A 21703-nucleotide genomic window follows, 5' to 3' on the forward strand; every position below is an offset into this window, starting at 1 on the left:
TAATAATTAAAAAAGGTACATCCTTGTGTGTGATATTTGCCAATTATCAATCAAAAAGTATCACAATATCAGGATTTATTCCATTTTGGACACATTTAGAGGAGCAGTTGTTTCAGTTTCAGAGCAACCCAATGACTTCTTTACTCTAGAAAGGACTCCCGCTGTGGCCCTGATATGAAACTCCATGACCTAAAAAGTGTATTCCTTTCAGGTTTGTTGAATGTTGTTTAAAAGTTGTAAAGCGGTAAACAGCTGGGTTTATGGAGGAAAACAGCCAACTTCACCAGATAATTGATCAAATTACCTGTCTTTCCCTGTTTGGAAAACACCTCTCTAAAAATTCCATGATATTCCAGAAATTGCATGAGCAGCGGGAAGCCAGTCTAGAGTAAGAGAGGAAAAGGAAGATGAGGAGGAATAGGAGGTCTTACATAGTTGTCCCTGGCAGACCAGCTGGGGTAGAGCTGCATGTGGAGCTGTCTCTCCTTCCTGGCCAACTCATAGTACTTGGCCTGTTCCTCACGGGTCAGCGCATGCCACTGGAGACACACACACACACACACACACACACACACACACACACACACACACACACACACACACACACACACACACACACACACACACACACACACACACACACACACACACACACACACACACACACACACGCACACGCAGAAGGAGAGATTATTATTGTTCAGACCTAGATGTCGCACATTGCTGTTGGCCTATGAATCATTGCCGTCGGGTGAAAACCTTGCTTTTTGTTACCCCCCACCACCCCCACATTTTTTTCGTAGTTTTTTGGGGGGGTTTTCTCCCCAATTGTACATGGCCAATTCCCCCTGCCATCCTGGTCGTTGCTCCACCCCCTCTGCTGATCTGGGGAGAGTTGTAAACTAGCACATGCTTCCTCTGATACATGTGCCAGCCGCTTCTTTTCACCTGACAGCAAGGAGTATCACCGGCAGGACATAGCACGTGGGAGGATCATGATAATCCCCCCAGTTCCCCTGGGGAACAGAATGTAATTCTGTTTCCAGTTGCTCAGCCGAATTTGAATTCACAAGTTCATTCCTAAACTGTCTGCCGGTCAGTGTTTTGATCCCAGCAGTGCAGAGCTGAGCAGAAGGGACGGGTCACATGGCAGCAGTTCACATTACCACAGCTCTCTCATGTTCCTCATGTGTGAAATTACAGACTGACCAAGATAGGGGATTAGTCTGTGTGCGCGTGTGTGTTAGTTACACTGTACCCCATATGACTGAATGTAAGCATGAAAGTGTGTGTCTGTATGATATTTGTGTCTGCAACTCAAGATTATTTTCATTGAGTAATCTGTCGATTATTTTCTCGACTAATCGATTTGTCGTTTAAAATGTCACAAAATGGTGAAAAATGTTGATCACCCCAAAGCCCAAGATGTCGTCCTCAAATGTCTTCTTTTGTCCTGACCAACAGTCCACAACCCAAAGATACCCAGGTGTACTGTCATAGAAGACTAAAGAAACCAGAAAATGTTTTAGAAGATGGAACGAGATAATTTTACTATTTTTTTTTCTTAAAAATGTGTCTAAACCAGCCATCCCCAACCTCATGCCTTATTGCTTGTTGTGTCTCTTGTTGTTTTTGCACTCATATGCCTACATTTGTACTATGTTGTAAACGGAGTCCACAGCACAAGAATTTCACACGTGATACTTGTACCATGGAGTGACAATAAAAATCTTGAATCTTGAATTTGAATCTCATGAAGGTTTTGCAAGTGGGCTGCCAAATCATGTGCATTACGATCTTCATGGGGAGAGAGGGAGAGAGAAAGAGAGAGACAGAGAGAGAAAGTAATAATAATAATAATAATACATCTGATTTATATAGCGCTTTTCCTAGTGCTCAAAGATGCTTTACAATACACACACAAAAACAACTTTAATAGAGAAAAATAAAGAAATAAGAAATAAGAAAGGTGAGACAGTTTTGGACGTATTGTAATTTATTGACGATTTTGGAGGGTGTGCCATAAAGGATGCTGTTGCAGTAGTCCAGTCGGAATGTGATGAATGCATGGGTCAGTGTTTCAGCAGCAGAGAAGGATAGTGAGGGGCGTAGACGGGCAATGTTCCTAAGGTGAAAGAAGGCGGTTTTGGTGATCTGGTTGACATGCGTTTGGAAGGAGAGGGTGGGGTCAAGAATGATCACCTGCACCTCCAGTCACCAGTCCGTCAAGCTCCTGAAGTTCGCAGACGATACCACCCTCATAGGGCTCATCACAGACGGAGATGAGTCGGTACAAATACAGATACAGGAAGTTGACCATCTGGTGACTTGGTGCAGTCAAAACAACCTGGTGTTAAATGCTTAAAAAATAATGGAGATGATTGTGGATTACAGGAAGAACAAAGCCCCACCTTCCCCCATCACCCTGGGTGACTCCCCAGTCAACACTGTGGAGTCCTTCCGCTTCCTGGGGACCAGCCAGGCTGGGGATCAGCCAGGACCTAAAATGGGAACCAAGAAGGCACAGCAGAGGATGTACTTTGTGCGGCAGCTGAAGGAATTCAAAGTGCCAAAGGCCACGATGGTGCACTTCTACACCTCCATCGTTGAGTCCATCCTCACCTCCTCCATCACCGTCTGGTATGCTGCTGCCACTCTCAAAGACATCAACAGACTTCAGCACATCATCCGCTGCGCTGAGAAATAATCGGATGCAACCTGCCATCCCTCCAGGACCTGCACGCAGCCAGGACACTGAAGCGGTCTCGCAAGATCATGGCTGACCCCTCCCACCCTGGCCACAAACTCTTTAAGACACTCCCCCACGGCAAGAGACTGAGGTCTGCCAAGACCAGAACCACCCGCCACAAGACCAGCTTCTTCCCAACCGCCATCAGCCTCACCAACAAGCCCCGTAAACCCCTTCCGCCAAGGACCTCACCAACAACCCCCCCCCCCCCCCCCCCCACTCACAAACTCACTACCTCCTCCTAAACTCAACTGAACCCCGCCCCCCCATAAAACTGGAACTCATATCTAATTTAATGCCTGTCTAACTGGGACTGTAAATTCATGTAAATTCCCTGCACATGAATGCCTATTTAATTTAGCCTGTAAATTTCATGTACATTCAATGTAAACTCTTATTTAACTCGGTCTGTAAATCTCATGTAAATCCAACGTAAATTCATATTTATCATCCACAGAACACTTCACCACTCATGTACATATTGTATATATTTACTCAATTTGATTGCACTTGCAACTTTGCGATTGTCTTTAGTTATCTTCCTACTTCTTATCTCTGTATATTGATGTGACCGCTATGCTGCATACAGACACTAAGACAAATTCCTCATATGTAACTTGCATACTGTGGCAATAAAAGTGATTCTGATTCTGATTCTGATGATACCAAGGTTGCGGACGTGGTTGGAGGGGGTGACAATGGAGGCGTCAATGGTAAGTGAAAAATCCTGGGTGGAGCGGGTCAGGGAATTTGGGCCAATGATAATGATCTCAGATTTGTTACAGTTGAGTTTCAGAAAGTTTTTTTGCATCCAGATTTTAATATCAGAAAGGCAGGTGGTGAGGGTGGAGTGGGTGTCGGCGGTGATGGTCTTGGTGGAAAGATAGAGCTGTGTGTCGTCAGTGTAAAGGGCTCATTATACTCAAGCAAGCTCCGTGGGGTGGAGCTCCGCGAGTCTCCGCGAGTCACCGTGCGGACCTCGCGCTGGGGCAGATGCTTTTATACTCAGAAGTGATCAGCCAAGTGATCAGCATGTATTGTTCAATGGTAATAGCGAGAACAGCCCGTGAAAAGTCGCAATGAAACGCTATTATGTGCAGTACTGAGTGTGCTTTCACTCTCAAACGACCATACATCAGCACATGAATGAATCACCAAACTTGTTTTTACTGAAAGCCGTTTCAGTTCTCAGCCCTGATAGCCTACTCTGTGCTGCTTTTAATCTCTCTCATGCTCTCAACACAACACACTTGGTGAAATGACTAAAAACTAACAGTTGCAAATTAAAGTTTAGCCTACCACATGGGTCAAGAAATGTGGTGAAAACACAGCTCAGTGTTCAGGGCTCAGTGGCTTGAAAGCGGCCATGTTTGGAGAGAAGCCGTGCGGAGGTCGCGCTGTGAGAAAGATCTTTAGGTACACGGTGGGCGCCTTACGGAGGTAGCGCCCAACCACGCCCAACACATTTATGTAATTTGACGCGTCCGGCCCTCGCTCCACCCCCGCGCCCTTCATGGCATGGTGAGCATAAAGCAGCCTTAACAGTGGAACCGGAGGCCATGTTTGCGGAGGATCTGTCCAAGTGGTAGCATGTAGATGATGAACAGTAGGGGACCAAGTACTGAACCCTGGGGGACACCGTGAGGGACTGGGGCAGTGGGTGATTGGGAGTTGTTGATGTAGATGAAATGGAGTCTGTCAGAGAGATATGATTTGATCCAGGAGAGGGCAGTGCCTGTGATCCCAATGGTGGACTGGAGGCGAGAGATGAGGATGGAGTGGTTGATGGTGTTGAAGGCAGCGCTGAGGTCAAGGAGGATGAGGATGGAGAGGGAACCAGAGTCAGCAGATAGGAGAATGTCATTGGTGACCGTTAATAGAGCAGTTTCTGTACTGTGTCTGGAGCGAAAACCGGATTGAAAGGTTTCATAGAGGTTATTGGATTTAAGGTGAGATATTAACTGAGAGGCAACAGCTCGTTCTAAGATCTTTGACAGGAATGGGAGGTTGGAGATGGGTCGGAAGTTGTTGAGGTTGTCAGGATTTAGTCCGTTCTTTTTTAGTAACGGGGTAATGGCAGCGAGTTTCAGGGCAGGGGGGACAAGGCCAGTGGACAGAGAGGAGTTTATAACAGTAGTTATCAGAGGAGAGAGTGAGGGGAGGCAGGCCTTGACTAAGGAGGAGGGGATGGGGTCCAGGATGCAGGTTGAAGATTTCATGCCAGTCATGATGGTGGATAGATCAGATGCTGTGATTTCAGAGAAGGATGAGAGTGGTTGATTTGGAGGTGGGGGGAGGTCGGGTTCCGGATCAGAGACAGTGGAGGTGGAGGAATTAGCCAGTTGGGTGTGTATTGTGTCAATTTTACTTTGAAAGTGGGAGAGAAATGAGTCACATTGACTGACAGTAAAGGAGTTGGAGAATGGAGATGGTGTCCATGGGCTTGAGGAGTTTGCTTATGGTGGAGAAAAGTGTCCTTGGGTTGTTGCTGCCAGATTGTATGACAGAGGAGTAGTGGGAGGAGCGTGCATTGTTGAGGGCTTCCTTGTAGTGCTGTTGATGGAGTTTGTAGGCATCTTTATGGACAGTGAGACCGGTTTTATTTGCTAGCCGTTCAAGCTGGCGGCCCTTGGATTTGAGATGATGGAGATGGTCAGTGTACCAGGGGGCGGAGTGAGTGAAGGAGACCGATTTGTTTTTTAAGGGAGCGAGTTGGTTGAGACAGGAGGTGAGAGTGTGGTTGTAGGTGTTGACTAGTTCAGTGGGGGGGGAGTTCTGGATGAGGGCGGGGTCAGGGACGGTGTCGACCAATAGGGGGGAAAGGGAGGTGGGGTGGATGGATTTAAAGTTCCGGAAGGTTATGGAGCGCTTCTGTTTCACGAGGGGGGTGGGGATGAGAATGTCCAGGGTGATGGCGAGATGGTCAGAGATGGTGAGGTCATAGCTGTTGATGGAGATGCTGGAGGTGCAGATCAGATCCAGAGTGTGTCCTTTGTTGTGGGTGGGAAAATCTACATGTTGGGTGATATTGAAAAAGTTGAGAATGTCCAGGAGTTCAGTAGCGGATTTGGAGTCAGTAGAGTCAACATGTACAGTATTTTGAAACCACCAAGTAACAGAACAGATGGAGAGATGGCACAGAGTTGTGTGAGGAACTCTGACAGTTCTGAGGGAAAGGCAGGGTTAGGTTTGGGGGGGCGGTAAATGACTGCAAAGACCAGCGGTTTAGGACCAGATAGTTTAAAAACAAGGTGTTCAAAAGAGGAGAGGGTTATTGCAGTTGTTCTGATGTTTTGTCGATGAATTGTGGCAATACCACCACGAGCTTATGGTGGCGAGGTTTATCCATGTAGGATTGTCCGGGGGGTGTGGTCTGGTTGAGTGAGAAATATTCTTGAGGTTTTTGCCATGTTTCGGTTATGCTCAGAAAGTCCAGATTATTGTCAGTTATGAATTCATTTACAATGAGGCCCTTGTTATTTATGGACCGGGCGTTAAACAGAGCAACTTTCAGAAGTGGTTGAGTTTGAATGGGCTGTGGTGCTTTGGCCAGGGGGATATTGTTGAGGGATCTTGTGTTGAACAGGGTGGGTTTCAGGTGCTTTTGTTTTGAAGTTGACGTAGAGGAAGTGGGTAATGGGCGGAAGTTGAAAGCATTCACGTGGGGGTTGTTCTGATGGCGTGACGTGTTGTTGTGGTGACGTAATGAGGAAGTGCGGGAGCTGTTTTCGGACCATAGAGATGGGATGGTGTTTATGCTGGTGGATTTATAAATAAACTTGCGGCGGGAGCCTCTATGGATGTAACGGTGGCGATGTAGAAGAAGAGTTTTTATTGACGTGATGGATTCCATAGGAGGCAGATGATTTAGCCGGATGAGTTGCATGGCTGTGTAGCGTAACGCCATGGCCGAAACAGAGCTGGGACAGGTGGTGGAGGTGGATGATGGCTGTGACAGACAAATTGACAGCAGATAAAACAAGACCAACCACAGCATGGCAGATGGAGAAACGAGCCGGCCTAGGCCCAGGTTGGAAGCTGAGGGGAGCTAGTTTGGCTCGAGGTAGAAGGCAGCGGTCCTAGCCAGTGAGGGCTAACCGCACCGAGACAGGTGGTGGCCTGTCCGGGGTCTACCTTCCAGCTTGCAGTTGCAGTGGTGGATGAAGTCCGGCAGACACAGGTGAGTGCCTAAGCGGTGAAGTTGTAACGTTAACGTTAGCCAGATGAAGTAGAAGGAGGGCAGTAGATTGTGTTGGTAGTCCAGGTAGATAGCAGAGTAATCCGTTGTGGGCAAACGATTGTTAAGGCAGATCGAGAGGTAGTATTTTTAAATCTGAATCAAATCAAAACGATTGCAGAGAAAACAAACTAATTCAAACTTTTGGAGGGAGAAGCGGCAGCCAAGCGCGCCAGCATCCTTTCCGTTGTAGTAAGTAATAAGTAATTATTATTATTATGTATGAGAATGCATTTTTCCATTGTTGAATGATACCGTCATTAAATTTGTAATCAATTATCCGTTAATTAGCCTATTGCAGACATTTCCTCACTTTTAGTTTCTGATTTCTGTGTGGTGCTGATGGACAGCTCCTGTTATTGAAAAAAGAAGAAGCTCTCAGAACACGTTATCTGTACTGTTGAGGTCAGATGTGGACCGCAAAGGTGGGGTGGGTCATGAGTCGAAAAAGATGGGAACCGCTGGTCTAAACAATTAAGTGATTGTAAAAATAGTTGGAGATACATTTTCTGTTCATCGACTAATCAATGAATCTACTAATGACTGCAGCTCTACTTTGGATGTTTGTGCACACGTGTGTGTGTGTGTGTGTGTGTGTGTGTGTGTGTGTGTGTGTGTGTGTGTGATTGTGTGTGTTCACGGCGTCTCACCCTCCGGCCGAGTATCTGGTTGATGGCGGCACTCTCCTTCAGTGTGCACTCTGCGATGACCTTTGCCCTCATCTCCTTCATGTAAAGCATGAAGGCGTTCAGCGGCTTCTTGATCACCGGCTTCTTAGGCTCCTTCTCCCGCTTAGCCTCCACCTGGGGCTTCCTGGGGGGAGGGGAGGAGAGAGAGAAAGAGAGAGAGATGGAGAGAGAGGGGGGGCAGGGGGGTCACGTACAATGAATTTGCCTCGATGGGTTGCTTACCTTGGTCACATTAAAGGTCCCATTCCATGCAAAAGCTGTTTTTACTTGTACATGCATATATACTGCTGTCAGCCCTCCCTGTAATGAGTGGTCACAACCTCAGAACTGCCACAGTTGGATTTGTCCCTATCCAGCTTCCCCCTGCAGTCTCCTTCAAGCCACACCCCCAAACGCTTCGTTTCCCCAGACGGGGTATCGGGACGTCACGATGGTCCTCAAGCATACTGCGTGGGTCTCTCTCACACAAGCTACCTGCACCATTTTGTCTATAGCCACAAAATTAACACTTCTAGCTGGAGCGACGCCAACTGTACGTGATCCAGCAACTGCGGAGGTGCATTCGGTAAGTCTAGGCATTTTGAGATGTCCTCTTTAGCGTAGTAACTGTTAAGTTAGCAATAGCTCGCAACCTAGCGTGCTGGTCCACAGACGCTAATCTGATTGGCCGCTGGGAGCCTGGGGCGGGCTCTCCCTCAGCGGCCAATGGGAACTGTTAGTTCTGAATATATTATAGAAACAGACCATTCTTGGGAAGCGACGAGATGAGGAAGTGAGAACTCCGTCACAACAAACGGGGTTGCTATATTTTCGACAAATTAATCCAGAATCATGTTTTATGGACCAGAGACACACGTTTTTAAGAGGTTACAGCTGCACGAATTGGGACCTTTAAACATTAGTATCAGCATCAGCATTGAAGATGTACATAATTGATGGAACTCTAGAAGTCAATAATAGAAGAATAAACCCAAATATATACAGATAACGAGGATATCGCACAACATATTTTGAACACTGCAAAGGGGGAAAAAAGCTGTCCACAAGTTGGAATGGTAAACAGAGTATACATTGGTATACAAATATAACTACACAGCCAGAACAGAGTTGAATATCTAAGAGTTGACAATTGCTGAGCATTGAAAGAGGAGATGGGGAATGACAGGCATGAGAGGAGAGGTGGGATGGAGTGATGAAACAGGAAGGAGGAGACGAGACAGGAGACAGGAGGAGACGAGACAGGATAGAGGAGGAGAGAAGACAGGATAGAGGAGGAGAGGAGACAGGATAGAGGAGGAGAGGAGACAGGATAGAGGAGGAGAGGAGACAGGATAGAGGAGGAGAAGAGACAGCGAGAGGAGGAAAGGAGACAGGAGAGAGAAGGAGATGAGACAGGAGAGAGGAGGAGAGGAGACAGGAGGATATGAGACAGGAGAGAGGAGGAGAGGAGACAGGAGTGACAGGAGGAGAGGAGACAGGAGAGAGGAGAAGAGGAGAGAGGAGGAGATGAGACAGGAGAGAAGAGAGACAGGAAAAGAGGAGATAGGAAAGAGGAGGAGAGGAGACAGGAGAGAGGAGGAGAGGAGACAGGAGAGAGGAGGAGAGGAGACAAGAGGGAGGAGGAGAGGAGAGAGGAGGAGAGGAGACAGGAGAGAGGAGGAGAGGAGACAGGGGAGAGGAGGAGAGAGGTGAAGAGGAGACAGGAGGAGAGAGACAAAAGCCCTTTTCCCACATGCATACCGGAAAATTACCTGTAAGTCAATATCGGACATTTCCCTTCACACTTCGGCTCGCGCATGTGGGAATCTATCAGCGAATTTACCTGTATGTTGGGGGGGGCGGGGGGAAGGGGGAGCTTATTTGGGGGGTCGGCAAAACTCGAAATAAGTTCGCTTGTCAGTTGTCACACAATAAATCACACTCGTTTGACTTAAGAGCAGCGTCAAGCCGCCAGCGTAATCAACACAGCCGATTTACCCCCTCCCCTGTCTGCTCGAGAGCAGCAGCCACAGACAGACACAGCGAGAAAGGCTTGCAAGCTGCTCAACGCTTGTATGTATGTAGAGAAAGCAGACTGGCTTCGTTTGATGTGTCCGGGGTTGCCTTCGGAAATCAGCAAGCTGACATAGGCTACTGCTCTTATTAGGCTATCACAAGATAATTTCGCCAGTTTGCTTTAATGTGCGCGAATGATTAGATTATGCCCGCTGGAACATTAAGCAACGTGTGTAGGCTACTCCTCGCCCATGATTGAAGGACCGCTGTCGCGGAAAATGACTGCACCCGTTTCCACTTGCGTCCCCTTAAGAGCATACCGCTCTTCTGACTTGGTCGAAAGTGGTGAAATGTCGGGGACGACGGGGTCGCGCTTATACCGGCACGGCGCCTTTCTCACTTGCAGGCATTAGACCACGTTCCGGTCATTTTGCGGTACAAAGCGCATGTGGGAAAAGGGCTATAGTGAGACAAGAGACGGAGTGCGACGTGATACATAGTGCGATGGGGAAAAAGCCACTTACGCGTACATCCTGTCATAGTGGTCATGCTCCTGTTTGCCTGTAGGGGGCACTATGGCCGGGTGGGGAATCCCTGTGGGGTGCATCCCAGATGGGCCCAGCATCAGACTGTGAGAGAACCTGAGAAGAGAGAGAGAGAGAGAGAGAGAGAAAGAGAGAGAGAGAGAGAGAATGAGAGTACAGAGACAGAGGGAGAGAGGGTAGAGAGAGACAGATGGCTTTGGTCAATTCACAGGAAACAGTGTCACCTGTGTGTGGCAGCGTGGAGGGAGGAGGAGAGCTGAAGCGGTTGTGAGGTTTATGAGGTAGCGATGAGCCTGTAAGCGTGAAAAGCCAAACAACAAATGCTTCATTTAGGTCAGCTGGGCACAGTGGCTAGTAGCCTCAAAGTTGGATTTCATAGCCTCCAAAAGCATTTTTTAATAGAAAAGACTGACTGAAGTTGAATACAGGTTTTCTATCTGGTTCTACAGTTTTAGTGTAGTTAGTACAATTTTGAAACATTTAGCTGGTGGCTGCTGTTTACTTTGCTGTGTATTTTGCCACAGTGAGAATGTAACCCCTTGTCAACACTAGAGGGCGACCTAGCCATGCTGAAGGAGAGGCTGGGAGGCAAAGACAATCCTCTTTCATATCTCAAGCTCAAGCAGTTTAGCTGTGAGGTCTTCATTCAGGTAACACACTAAGAACATGTTGTCAATAAAGCTTTGCTTTTATCAGTGTAGTCTGGTTCAAGTCTGCATTAAAATCTAAAGAGACAGCCGTTTTCAGCTGTCTGCTGCTGTTATTGAAACAACTCCATTCAACAGAGAGAAGAGAAAGATGGACGCTTGACACGCGTCCTCAGATAAGGTTATTATAGCTGGTGGTGAGGTGGGTTACCATGTCTGGTTCTGTCAGCTGCTTCACAGATATAACTGCCACAACACACAGTCTGACTGATGAGCAGTGTTGGGCAAGTTACTGGAAATTTGTAATTAGGGTTAGTACCGTAGTTACTTCTCTCAAAAAAGTAATTGAATTACTTTACAAATTACTGCATAATAAAAGTAATTAAGTCACTAGGGAAAGTGACTTTTGTGTTACTTTTAAAAGTCTGCTTGGATTCAGTTAATAATGCACATATTATTTTAGTGTTGCTGTGGCACAGTGTGGGACAAGAAGACATACTGATAGATTGTATTGTATCTATCAGTGTACCTGCATGGGACACTTGAACATGAGCTTATTGGGGAGGCTTATAGCCTGGAGGCTTTGGCTGCAGCGTGTGGCAGGCGGCGATTCTCCCCAGACTTGGCCTGATGATCATAAAGCGGATAATCCTCTGCAGTTGTCCGTTATTTTCACGTATTCAAGTAACAAGTAACTAGTAACTAGCCCTTTTAAATGTTATTAATTGCAATTGAGTTATTCAATTTAAAAAAAGTAATTGGTTAGATTACTAGTTATTGCAAAAAAGTAGTAGAATTACAGTAACTAGTAATAGTTACTCCCGACACTGCTGATGAGGAAGTGGCAACAGACGGAAGCTGCTGGCCATTTGTGGTCAATTAATAATATTAGTTTTAACCTGCAAGGTGTAGCGTGTAAGAGGCATCTACTGCTGTAAGCTTTCAAATGCCTTCCTGGGATTGTCTAAACTTACTCATTATTTCATCCTATATGGAAAACCCACCTGTGGCACCATTAAACAAATCATATCCAGGATTTGTAGAAGTGAAACGGTCATATCATCACACTGCTGTGTTTGAAACCCACTGGAGAACCTGGTGGACTGGCAAAGCTTTGCAGCAGGGAAGCATATTTCTGTCGCAAGCACTGATCAGGAAGACTTACCATGTACTGTATGTTGTGTGTGTGTCTACAATGTCTTGCTATGGTACAGAATCCAGAATCAAATTGAGCAAGCAGCACAAGAGAGAGAGCGAGAGAGAGAGCGAGAGAGAGAGAGAGAGAGAGAGAGAGAGAGAGAGAGAGAGAATTGCTATGCACATACATACTTATGCAAGCTCTCTCTCTCACTGACACACAAAACAAACACACTCTCGCTGGCCCTGCTGCATGGAACAGCATGGCAGGATCATACATAAGTGATGGAGAAGCAGAAATATTTGCATGTGTGTAAGGGAGTGTAAGGGTGTAAGGGATGTGAGCAGGGAGCAGGATCACATACACAATTCAGGGGAAAAAGCAACAGGACATAATAGTAAAAAAAACACAACAAAAGAAAGGGAAAGAGGCGCTCATTTGGGAATGAATGAGAGATGTTGTGTGTGTGAAAAACAACTGACCAAAACAATAAAAGATCTGGGTTTAAAGGTGTGTGTGTGTGTGTGTGTGTGTGTGTGTGTGTGTTTGTGTGTGTGTGTGTGTGTGTGTGTGTGTGTGTGTGTGTGTGTGTGTGTGTGTGTGTGTGTGTGTGTGTGTGTGCAGGCAGATGCAAGATTCATGTCTGAGCAACACTGCATAGCGATGGCCTTTGCGGCAGCGAGTAGCTCGGCTTGGCTCAGTTTGGCTTGCTCCTGTTTACAGCACATCCACACGGCCTCAGACTAGTGACAGCTGACACAGGTTAGGGTTAGGGTTAGCTGCCTAGTGACAGCTGACACAGGGCTTGAACCCGTGCTCATGTCATGAGCGTACCAGGTCCAATGGAACCTCTGGTTGAGCCGTTTTGAAGGTGCTGTAAACATGAGCTGATGTACTGTACAGCGTAGCCAGCGTCTTTCTCTCGGCACGGCCCGGCTCGGTCTGGTACCTGGAGTAGGAGGAGGCGCTGGGCAGGTTGGAGGGGTAGGACTGCCTGAAGCCACAGGAGGACAGGGTGGGGTAGACAGGCTGGCCCTGCCTGCCTCCGCACAGCACACAAGGGGGACAGATGTTCAGCCAGCTCAGAGACTTCATTCATCCCCATAGGCAAATTCAGCTTTTCCAATTCAATTCAATTCAATTCTAGTCAATTCAATTCCACGTTTAAAATCAGTGAAATTCTGTGTATTCCGTTCAGTTTTGTCTAAGTTAAGATCACTTTGAAATCACTTGCTTCATGCCTCTATAGTCTATGATGAAACCCCATGGCTTAATGCAGCGGTTCCCAACCTTTTTTGGCTTGTGACCCGATTTTGACGTCACAAAAATCTAGGGACCCGAGACATTCAAATTCCGGTACACCATCGATAATATCATCAGTGACATCATCCAAGAGAACAAAACAGAACATTTTGAGATTATCACTTTCACTTTAAAGTCCCTGGAAACCAAAATCCACAAAAACGTTCTAACTATGTTATTTAGGGTCTTATGTTACTAATTGTGTCCCTCCGAAATTATTATACCGTAATTTCCGCACTATAAGCCGCACCGGAGTATAAGCCGCAGCAGCAAAATTGCCTGTTTGTTACATATATAAGCCGCACCGGACTATAAGCCGCAGGTGTTTTAATGTTTTTTTTTTTTTTTTTTTTATTGTGTTTTAATGTTTAATTACCATATGTAAGGGTTCATGCACAGAGGGGATTGTCGGGAAAGAGATGGCTGTTTGAGGAAGCTCCCATTTATTAACATTTCAACAAAACAACATAACACAACACCACCTGTGTTTTTTTTTACAGTGCACACAGTGTCCGCGGTGTGGTGAAAAGAGGGCAAGAGAGGAAATTAAAACAGAAGTGGATTTATAGTTAGAAAGAGTGCTAAAGAAGAGAGAATTCCGTTTTTTTTTTTTTTTTTTTTTTTCCCGAAAAAATCCATAGATAAGCCGCACCGTTATATAAGCCGCAGGGCCAAAAAACGGGGAAAAAGCCGCGGCTTATAGTCCGAAATTTACGGTACATTACTTTCAACCCAAAGCCTTAAAATCGACACTTTTCTACAAGATTCTACAAGGTACTTCCTCATTGAAGAGAGCAGTGCGCGAGGTGCCCAAATGCAGAATCTTATGACGTCATAAGCTCTATATAACCTTTCTACACGCGCGCAACTTGCCCTTCTCCTTTTGTCCATTCTTTGCCCGACAGCGCTCGCTCAGTGTCTGTCTCCCTCCCACTCTGTGTGCTGCTGTGTGTCAGCGCTATCTGCCTGCTCGCTCTCTCTCTCTCTCTCTCTCTCTCTCTCTTGGGAGTAGTGAGAGAGAGAGAGAGAGAGAGAGAGAGAGAGAGAGAGAGAGCAGGCAGTGTGTGCGAGGTTACTCACACACACACACACACGGTAGCGCTGTGCACTCGCAGAACAGAGATCTCTTCCTCTCAGTACGCTATGCACAGAGCAACGCGCGAACACACACACACACACACACACACACACACACACACACACACACACACACTCACTCACCCCATGTATGTCTCTTTCCTTCTCTCTCTCTCCTTATCTCCCTCTCTCTCCGAGAGAGAGAGAAGGAGAGAGAAATTTCCCTGCTGCAGACAGGACACGCCCACACAGTCCGCGGGAGAAAATACACTCTAAAAACTAATTGATTCTCATGACTTTTGCCATGACTGTCAAACCTAAATTTATATACTTTGCGACGTTCATCATCGTTCAAATTTGGCTGGTGGCTTATTAACATAGGGTCCTGTGATGTGATGAACTCAAAATGCTAAATAATAAAGAAATATTTCTGGTTTCCAGGGACTTTAAACTCAGAACAAAAACAAAAAAATCGCAAGTGACCCTAATCATCTTCGCTAGTTTTTTGTTTTAGAAATGTCAGGCGACCCTATTTGAATTCCAGGCGACCCCACTTAGGGTCGCGACCCTAAGGTTGGGAACCACTGGCTTAATGCTTCCTTTACACCCTCTGCACCTGTGGAAGCATCTGCACACAACGTGATCTAATGATCCAGACTGTGGAGCTGCACAACCTCTTGTGATGCTGTGATGCATGCTGATACCCCTGTGGAGAAGTCAGCTGTGACTCTGTGTGTCAATACAAGGCCTCACGGGAAAAGAAAAGCTAACACACACACACACACACACACACACACACACACATACACATACACACACGTACGTATGTACACGTGCACGGCACGCACGCACGCACACACACCATGGGGGGTAGGTGGGTGGGGAGGAGAACGTAAGCAGGAGCCTTTCATATGTAGAAGAGCCCCTTCCACCTTCCAGTCTAACTAACAACCCCCGTTTACCCTTCTGGGTTGTTGTTTCCCCACCTTCATCCGACCCACCTTTCCAATCATATTCACCCATCCCCCCCCACACACACTCTTCCCCATCTCTATTCCCCCCCTCTTCTCCATCCATCCTCCATGCAGGAGGCAGCACTACACATCAGGCCAGGGAGCAGAGAGTCTCAGCTGGGGACAGATCCAGGGACGACTGGGTCTAAACCTGGAGGACCGATCATGTGGTAATCAGAACTAAACTTGACTGTGATCAGAGCCGCTCAGACTCAGAACAATTCACTGTACAGGATAACCCCCTCACCACCCCCCACGGTTGGGATGGTCCAGTCCAGTTGGTGTTAGAAGAATCAGTGTTAAAATCATCCAGTGGACCTAGCCTTTAGTTTAGCAGAAGTTTTATCAAGTTAAATTTAAGATTTCACACCTTTTAATGGGACTTTATAGTTGAGATCAGACCAGCTCAGAATATCAGAGTATATGTAGGTTGATTTCTCACACACGCATACTAAGGAACCACAACATTTATAAGACCTCTAAAACCAAATGTAAGACTTAAAATGCTGTATTTAACTCAAATCAATACGATTCTCTAGGCCAGTTTAGGTCATTGAAGACATTTGAAGATTATTTCAGGACCTGCAGACACTGACAGAATCTCGACAACATGCACACACTGACACACAACCTCAAGCTCACGTGCTGATGCAAATGTATGTGTCCACGCAAGCAAGTAGGATGTTACCACACACGCGCAGACAAATACACAACGTGACACAAAACACTGTCATCTCCCCTCCATTTTGTCGTAATAACTGTCTGCAGACAGCAGCTTCTTAGTGACGCGACTGGACGCTGACAGCCAGACAGACATTCCTCAGTGTGAAAGGCCTGGCTGGACAGAGGAATGCTGGGAATGGAAGTTTCCACGCTCACATGAGGCGGAGCAACCCACCCTATTGTACTGGCCCATACCTAGGGGGCACAGTGGCTCAGTGGTAGAGCTGTCGCCTCGCAGTCAGAAGGTCCTGAGTTCGATTCTCGCCTGGGACACTGTGAGCGCTGTGGCTGTGTTCCCCCCCATATCCTCAGTGCCTACTGCCCAGGTGGGGTATCTCGTCGTAAGGGCCTTTCTGTCTGTGTGGAGTTTGCATGTTCTCCCCGTGCTCCCCCAGGGGGTTCCTCCGTATATAACCCCCCCCCCCCCCCATTAAAAACATGCAGAAGATCAGATCGTCATCGTCATCTGACCAGTGACGACAACATCCGAAGTTGGTCCCCGGGCGCTGTACGAGAAAAGCGACCACTGCTCCTGGCCTGCCCCCCGGAGGAAAGGACAAGCCAGGATGGGTTAAATGCAGAGGACAAATTTCACCGGCCACCGTCAGCATGTGTGTGTTTGTGGCCGTCCGTGCATGTGTTGATGTGTAACCGTGTGACAATAAAGACGGGCTTGTCCGTCTGAAATCGTGACCTTGTGTCTATTATTCTTGTCATTTGACTAGAAATTACTACAAAGTCATTACAAGACTGCAAAGTGACATCGTGTTCAGTCAGCACTGTTGGGTTTGAAAACGTCAGTGGCAAATAGCTATCATGCTTTGCTCCTATTTTCAGTAAAAGCCAACCATATACTTATATAGCGACACAAACGGCCTTAAAGGGCCCATATAATGCTCTTTTTAGCTGTTTAAAACATTTCTCAGTGGTCTTTAAAATAAGGTTATGAATTATGTTGCAAAAAACAACAACGCACAAATTCAGGCTCTGTGGAGCCTCTCCATCCTCTCAGTTTCTCCCCTCATTAATTATGCACTGTTCTGAGGGGTGATTTTGCCATGATAATGAGGCGCTGCTCTGATTGGCCGCCGTTGGCGTGTTTTCAAAGTACCTGTCACTACGTGAAACAACAACCTGCGACTTAGACCTACATGACCTAGACCTACATGTTGACAATGGAAAGTTTGACATGCTCGACGTACGTTTTTACTGTTTTCTGTGGCATTTTCATTTCTCATTCGATTTAGCAATTTGGTCCGACCAAAACAAGTTCCCACTCGAGGCTATTTCGCAAGGACACCATCGCTGGGCATAGCGCCGACCACGATTGTGATTGGTTTAAAGGAATGCAAACAAGGCAGAGTGTTTTTTTTCCCTATAGGGGAATGTGAGTAGGTGGAGCCAGACTCTCTCCAGCGCTGGTACAGCGCTAAACAAAGTGTGGAGATAGTCTCTACAAGCGGGACTACAGATTACTTAACGCCCCTTTAACTTCAGATAGATACAGTACAGTATCGCAGCATCCCGCTGGGCCACCGCAGGGATTCTTCACTGTAATGCTGCCTCCTCATGGGGGAGAAACACAATACTCCTCTTCAGTTAAGTCCTGACGCCCCCGTCAGCTGACGGGGTTAGCTGCTAAGTGCTAACCCACCAGCCAGCCAGCCACGGGACAGATGGAGCTGGTCCTGGAGGGACAGGAGGCCATGGTCCAAACAATGGAAGACAACTGTTTGACATTTAACCATTCATTGTCTGCCCCCTTCTCAACACAGAAACACACCACAAGGAGCCAAGACAAGCAGATCATCTGGGTTAGAGGAGATTAGTTGTTAATAATACTATTGAAAATCCACAGTGAGTTACTCTTGTCTAAGAAAGTCTATGAATCACAATTGCGAGACATGGGAAAAGTCTGGAGAGAGACAGCTAAGTGTCCTGTTGAAACACTGTTGAAGTATGTAAGCAAATACATAAGCAAACGTGCATGCACGCACGCGCATACACACACACACACACACACACACACACACACACACACACACACACACAAACGCACACGCACACACACGCAAGCGCACGCACGCACACGCACACACACACACACGCACACGCAAACGCACGCACACGCACACACACACACACACACACACACACACACACACACACACACACACACACACACACACACACACACACACACACACTTCCATTCCAAATCTCCATGACATTTGATGTAAGCCTTTAAGTGTTATTGGAGGGGATTTGAGATAGGTTGTAATAAATGGATGTGTGTTGCTGATCCATAAATCAATGGAAGCCTGACATTATGAGTTAATGAAATGAGAAGCCATTCAATACGAGGATGGAATATGTTACAGATGGCCACTACAGACTGTACAGAGGTCCCACACCGGACTATTTTCTGCACTACACTGCTGCTCCACCCTCAGGAGGAACTGTTTGGAAAAATCGAATCCACGATAGATGCAGGCTGAGGGACTTCCACAATGGAAACAATGTATAATCTGAGACAAACACACACTCATCTATGATATGATGTTGGAGCGAGGCTTTGCTTTGTGAACTCGCCTACTTTAGTTTCTAGTTTATTTGAGACGTTACTTCGGTTCCAATGGAGAACAGGGCAAGTTGAATATTAGAAGGCATTAAATGAAATGACGTGACTTTTCCTCACTTCTTCCACCAGATTACTCTTTTCCCTCCTTTACAAGACATTTTCTTGCCATGCAGTTTAAAGCCATATGCAGTCTCTTTACCCTTTAAGTGGATCTCTCCTGCAAAGCACCATGATAAGATCATATAAGAAGTAAGTTCATCAATTCTCCCTGGTGATTTCACGGGGGACTGCTTGCCTGCTGTGGGTTTTTATCATGCCTCTAGATCTCAATGACTATAACACGCTGAGTTTGCAGTAGTGTAATGTAACTAAGTAGTAATACTTCATTACACTACCACTTTTTAGTAGAATCTGTACTTTACTTGAGTATTTATATTTCTGTCAACCTTCACTTTTACTTCACTACATTTCCTAAATAAAATGCATACTTTTACTCCACTACATTTCCCCTAAGTAGTCGATGTTACCGGTGTTACACCGGTGTTACACAGTGGTGGGGCATACACCAATTAAATAACATGTCCACCGGTAAGACCGTTCATGTTTATGGAGCAAGAAATGAAAGAAAAAACTCTGCCCACTTGTGCCAGTTTCAGCACATGCCGGGGTAAATTACAAGCGCTCCCTCTGGGCTGCAGTGTGGCTGCCGCTGCACTGTTCATCATCTCTGCTTAGACCAGCAAGTAACGTTAGTTATACATGTTATGAGCACAAATTATGCCCCCATCATACACATGTAGGTAAGACCCTTAGCTAAGCCTGTGTGTTTATTATGTTGTCACTGCGGGCCATCTCTTTACCACAGCTAAAAGTCGATGCTAACTTAGCATCAATGCTAGCGGGACTTACCCAGCTATGAACATAATAAGCAATTTTTTCCGTCAGGCACTTTTAGCCGCCTATATAAGCAAAGGACCCCAAAGGACCAATGCAGTTGTAAACATTAGACATTAGGGGTGTCGAAAATAATCAATTATAAGATGCATCGCGATGCGGACCTGCACGATTCTGCATCGATTCACAAATGTCAAAAATCGATTATTTAAAAAAAAAAAAAAAAAAAAAAAAAATTATATAATCAAATAAAATATAATGGAAGTACATGCAGTTGTTTATTTTAATTATGGATCATAATACAATGCAATTCCAAATGCACTTTTACTTTAAAAGTAGCCACACAATGAGAAAAAAGAAAGTGAGAAAAAAAATCATGTATTCGGGAAAAAAAGTGATGCATCGATTTAAGATGCATCGAGATGCATCGAGATGCATCGATAATCGTTATCGAATCGAATCGTAGCCCTCTGAATCGTAATCGAATCGAATCGTGAGGCCAGTGAAGATTCACAGCCCTATTCGACATGCAGTCACCATCGATGGGATGCCTCATATTCTTGGTCCATATAAGGTGAATGATGTCACCAGAACGTTAAACAGGAGTCTCCGCTGATAGCAGAGAAGACACGTTCGTATTTTCCGCTATGATGAGGCCAATCCAGTCTTGATCTAAAGCTAAAGCTAAAGCTATCCAGTAGTAGCAGGCTATATGAGGACGAGTGAAGTGCTGGACATCTGACTCCAACAGCATGCAAGTTTACCTGGACTACAATGATCGCACGGACGGTCGGCAGCGGAAACAGTAAGTTAAAATGGCGGGTGCCTGGCGGTCACGGATCTATAAATAGTACAAAATCATTTGCTTGGATGGATGGCAGGCGGATGGTTTATGCATACACATGGATTAGGATGGCATAAAAGCTCATCCGCGCATCTCTGTTATACGGTGTCACCGGTAAAACCGGTGTTGTCATGTGTTTATTACCCGGTGGGAAAATGTCAACACCGTGGCAACCCTAGCCTGCAAGCAAGCAGGTTTGGCGAACCAGTGTTCCTTGCTTGCAAGTTACATTAATCCACACTCCATTCCAGTTGGTGGTGGTAATGCAACATAATATTGTTTGCCAACCGTTATAAAACTTCAGAAGAAGATTTCCACTCAAGCCCAGCCATGTTAGATGGATATTACATGAGTAGAATCAAGCTGATGGAAATAATAGTGTGATTAAACAGATTAGATGGTATTTCTATCAACTTTCTATCAATTTTTATTAACTTATCGACGATGACTGCTTGCTTTTTTTCAATTAACAGCATTTACATGTACTTTTACTTTCAATACTTAAGTCAATTTAATATCAGAACATTACTTTTGATACTCAAGTACAGTAAATATCAGATACTTTGAGACTTTTACTCAAGTAATATTCTCATAGGTTACTTTAAATTCTACCAAAGTAATTTTTGGGTAAGATATCTGTACTTTTACTCAAATGTGGCTCTCAGGTACTGTTTGAGTTGATGTCTCCTTTAAATGTCCTAGTGTTCCACATTCCTGCAGTTCTGACCAGAGGCGACAGGTTAGACAAGACTCATAAAGGCAGAGCATGGGATGAGCTGGTTACCATGTCAACGGGACCTTGGGTTAGCCAGCCTGACTCCATGTTGACACCAGATGAGATGTGATGTATGGTGCGCTGGCCTAGGTCAGTGTGTGTGTGTGTGTGTGTGTGTGTGTGTGTGTGTGTGTGTGTGTGTGTGTGTCTTTGAGGAAGTGACATTTTGAAAAGTGAAACATTTGAGAGTTGGAGGTTAGAGTTGGAGGGTGGGAGTAAAGGTTACAGTAAGGTTAGGTTAAGGTATTGGTGAGGGCTGTTAAAGGTTACAGTAAGGTTAGGTTAAGCCTTAACCTAACCTTACTGTAACCTTACCTTAACCGTTAAGGTATTGGTGATGGCTGTTAAAGGAATACACCAAGGTTTTTGGGAGATTGGCCTCTTGGTCAACTTAGTGATAATTAGAATGACCGCACCGCCTCCACCAAACAAGTGAGCAGTCGACATCCATGCCTGTCCAGACTTTGACGTTTGAGCCAAATTTGTGAGCCAAA

General features: G+C 45.9%; 1 protein-coding gene across 4 annotated transcripts in view; it reads right to left on the reverse strand.

Moving 5' to 3' along the window:
- The window catches only part of tcf7 (transcription factor 7), a 139926-nt gene that overhangs the window by 18932 nt on the left and 99291 nt on the right, over positions 1-21703 (reverse strand). For all 4 annotated transcript variants that reach the window (XM_083635471.1, XM_083635470.1, XM_083635473.1 and 1 more), the window contains exons 6-9: positions 12950-13039; positions 10195-10311; positions 7637-7799; positions 432-539 (exon numbers count right to left, since the gene is read on the reverse strand). In XM_083635471.1, the coding sequence (XP_083491597.1) occupies positions 432-539; positions 7637-7799; positions 10195-10311; positions 12950-13039 (478 nt within the window). The remainder of the gene's footprint in view (positions 1-431; positions 540-7636; positions 7800-10194; positions 10312-12949; positions 13040-21703) is intronic.

Source organism: Poromitra crassiceps (assembly GCF_964638095.1).
Source record: "Poromitra crassiceps genome assembly, chromosome: 1".
NCBI lineage: Eukaryota > Metazoa > Chordata > Actinopteri > Beryciformes > Melamphaidae > Poromitra > Poromitra crassiceps.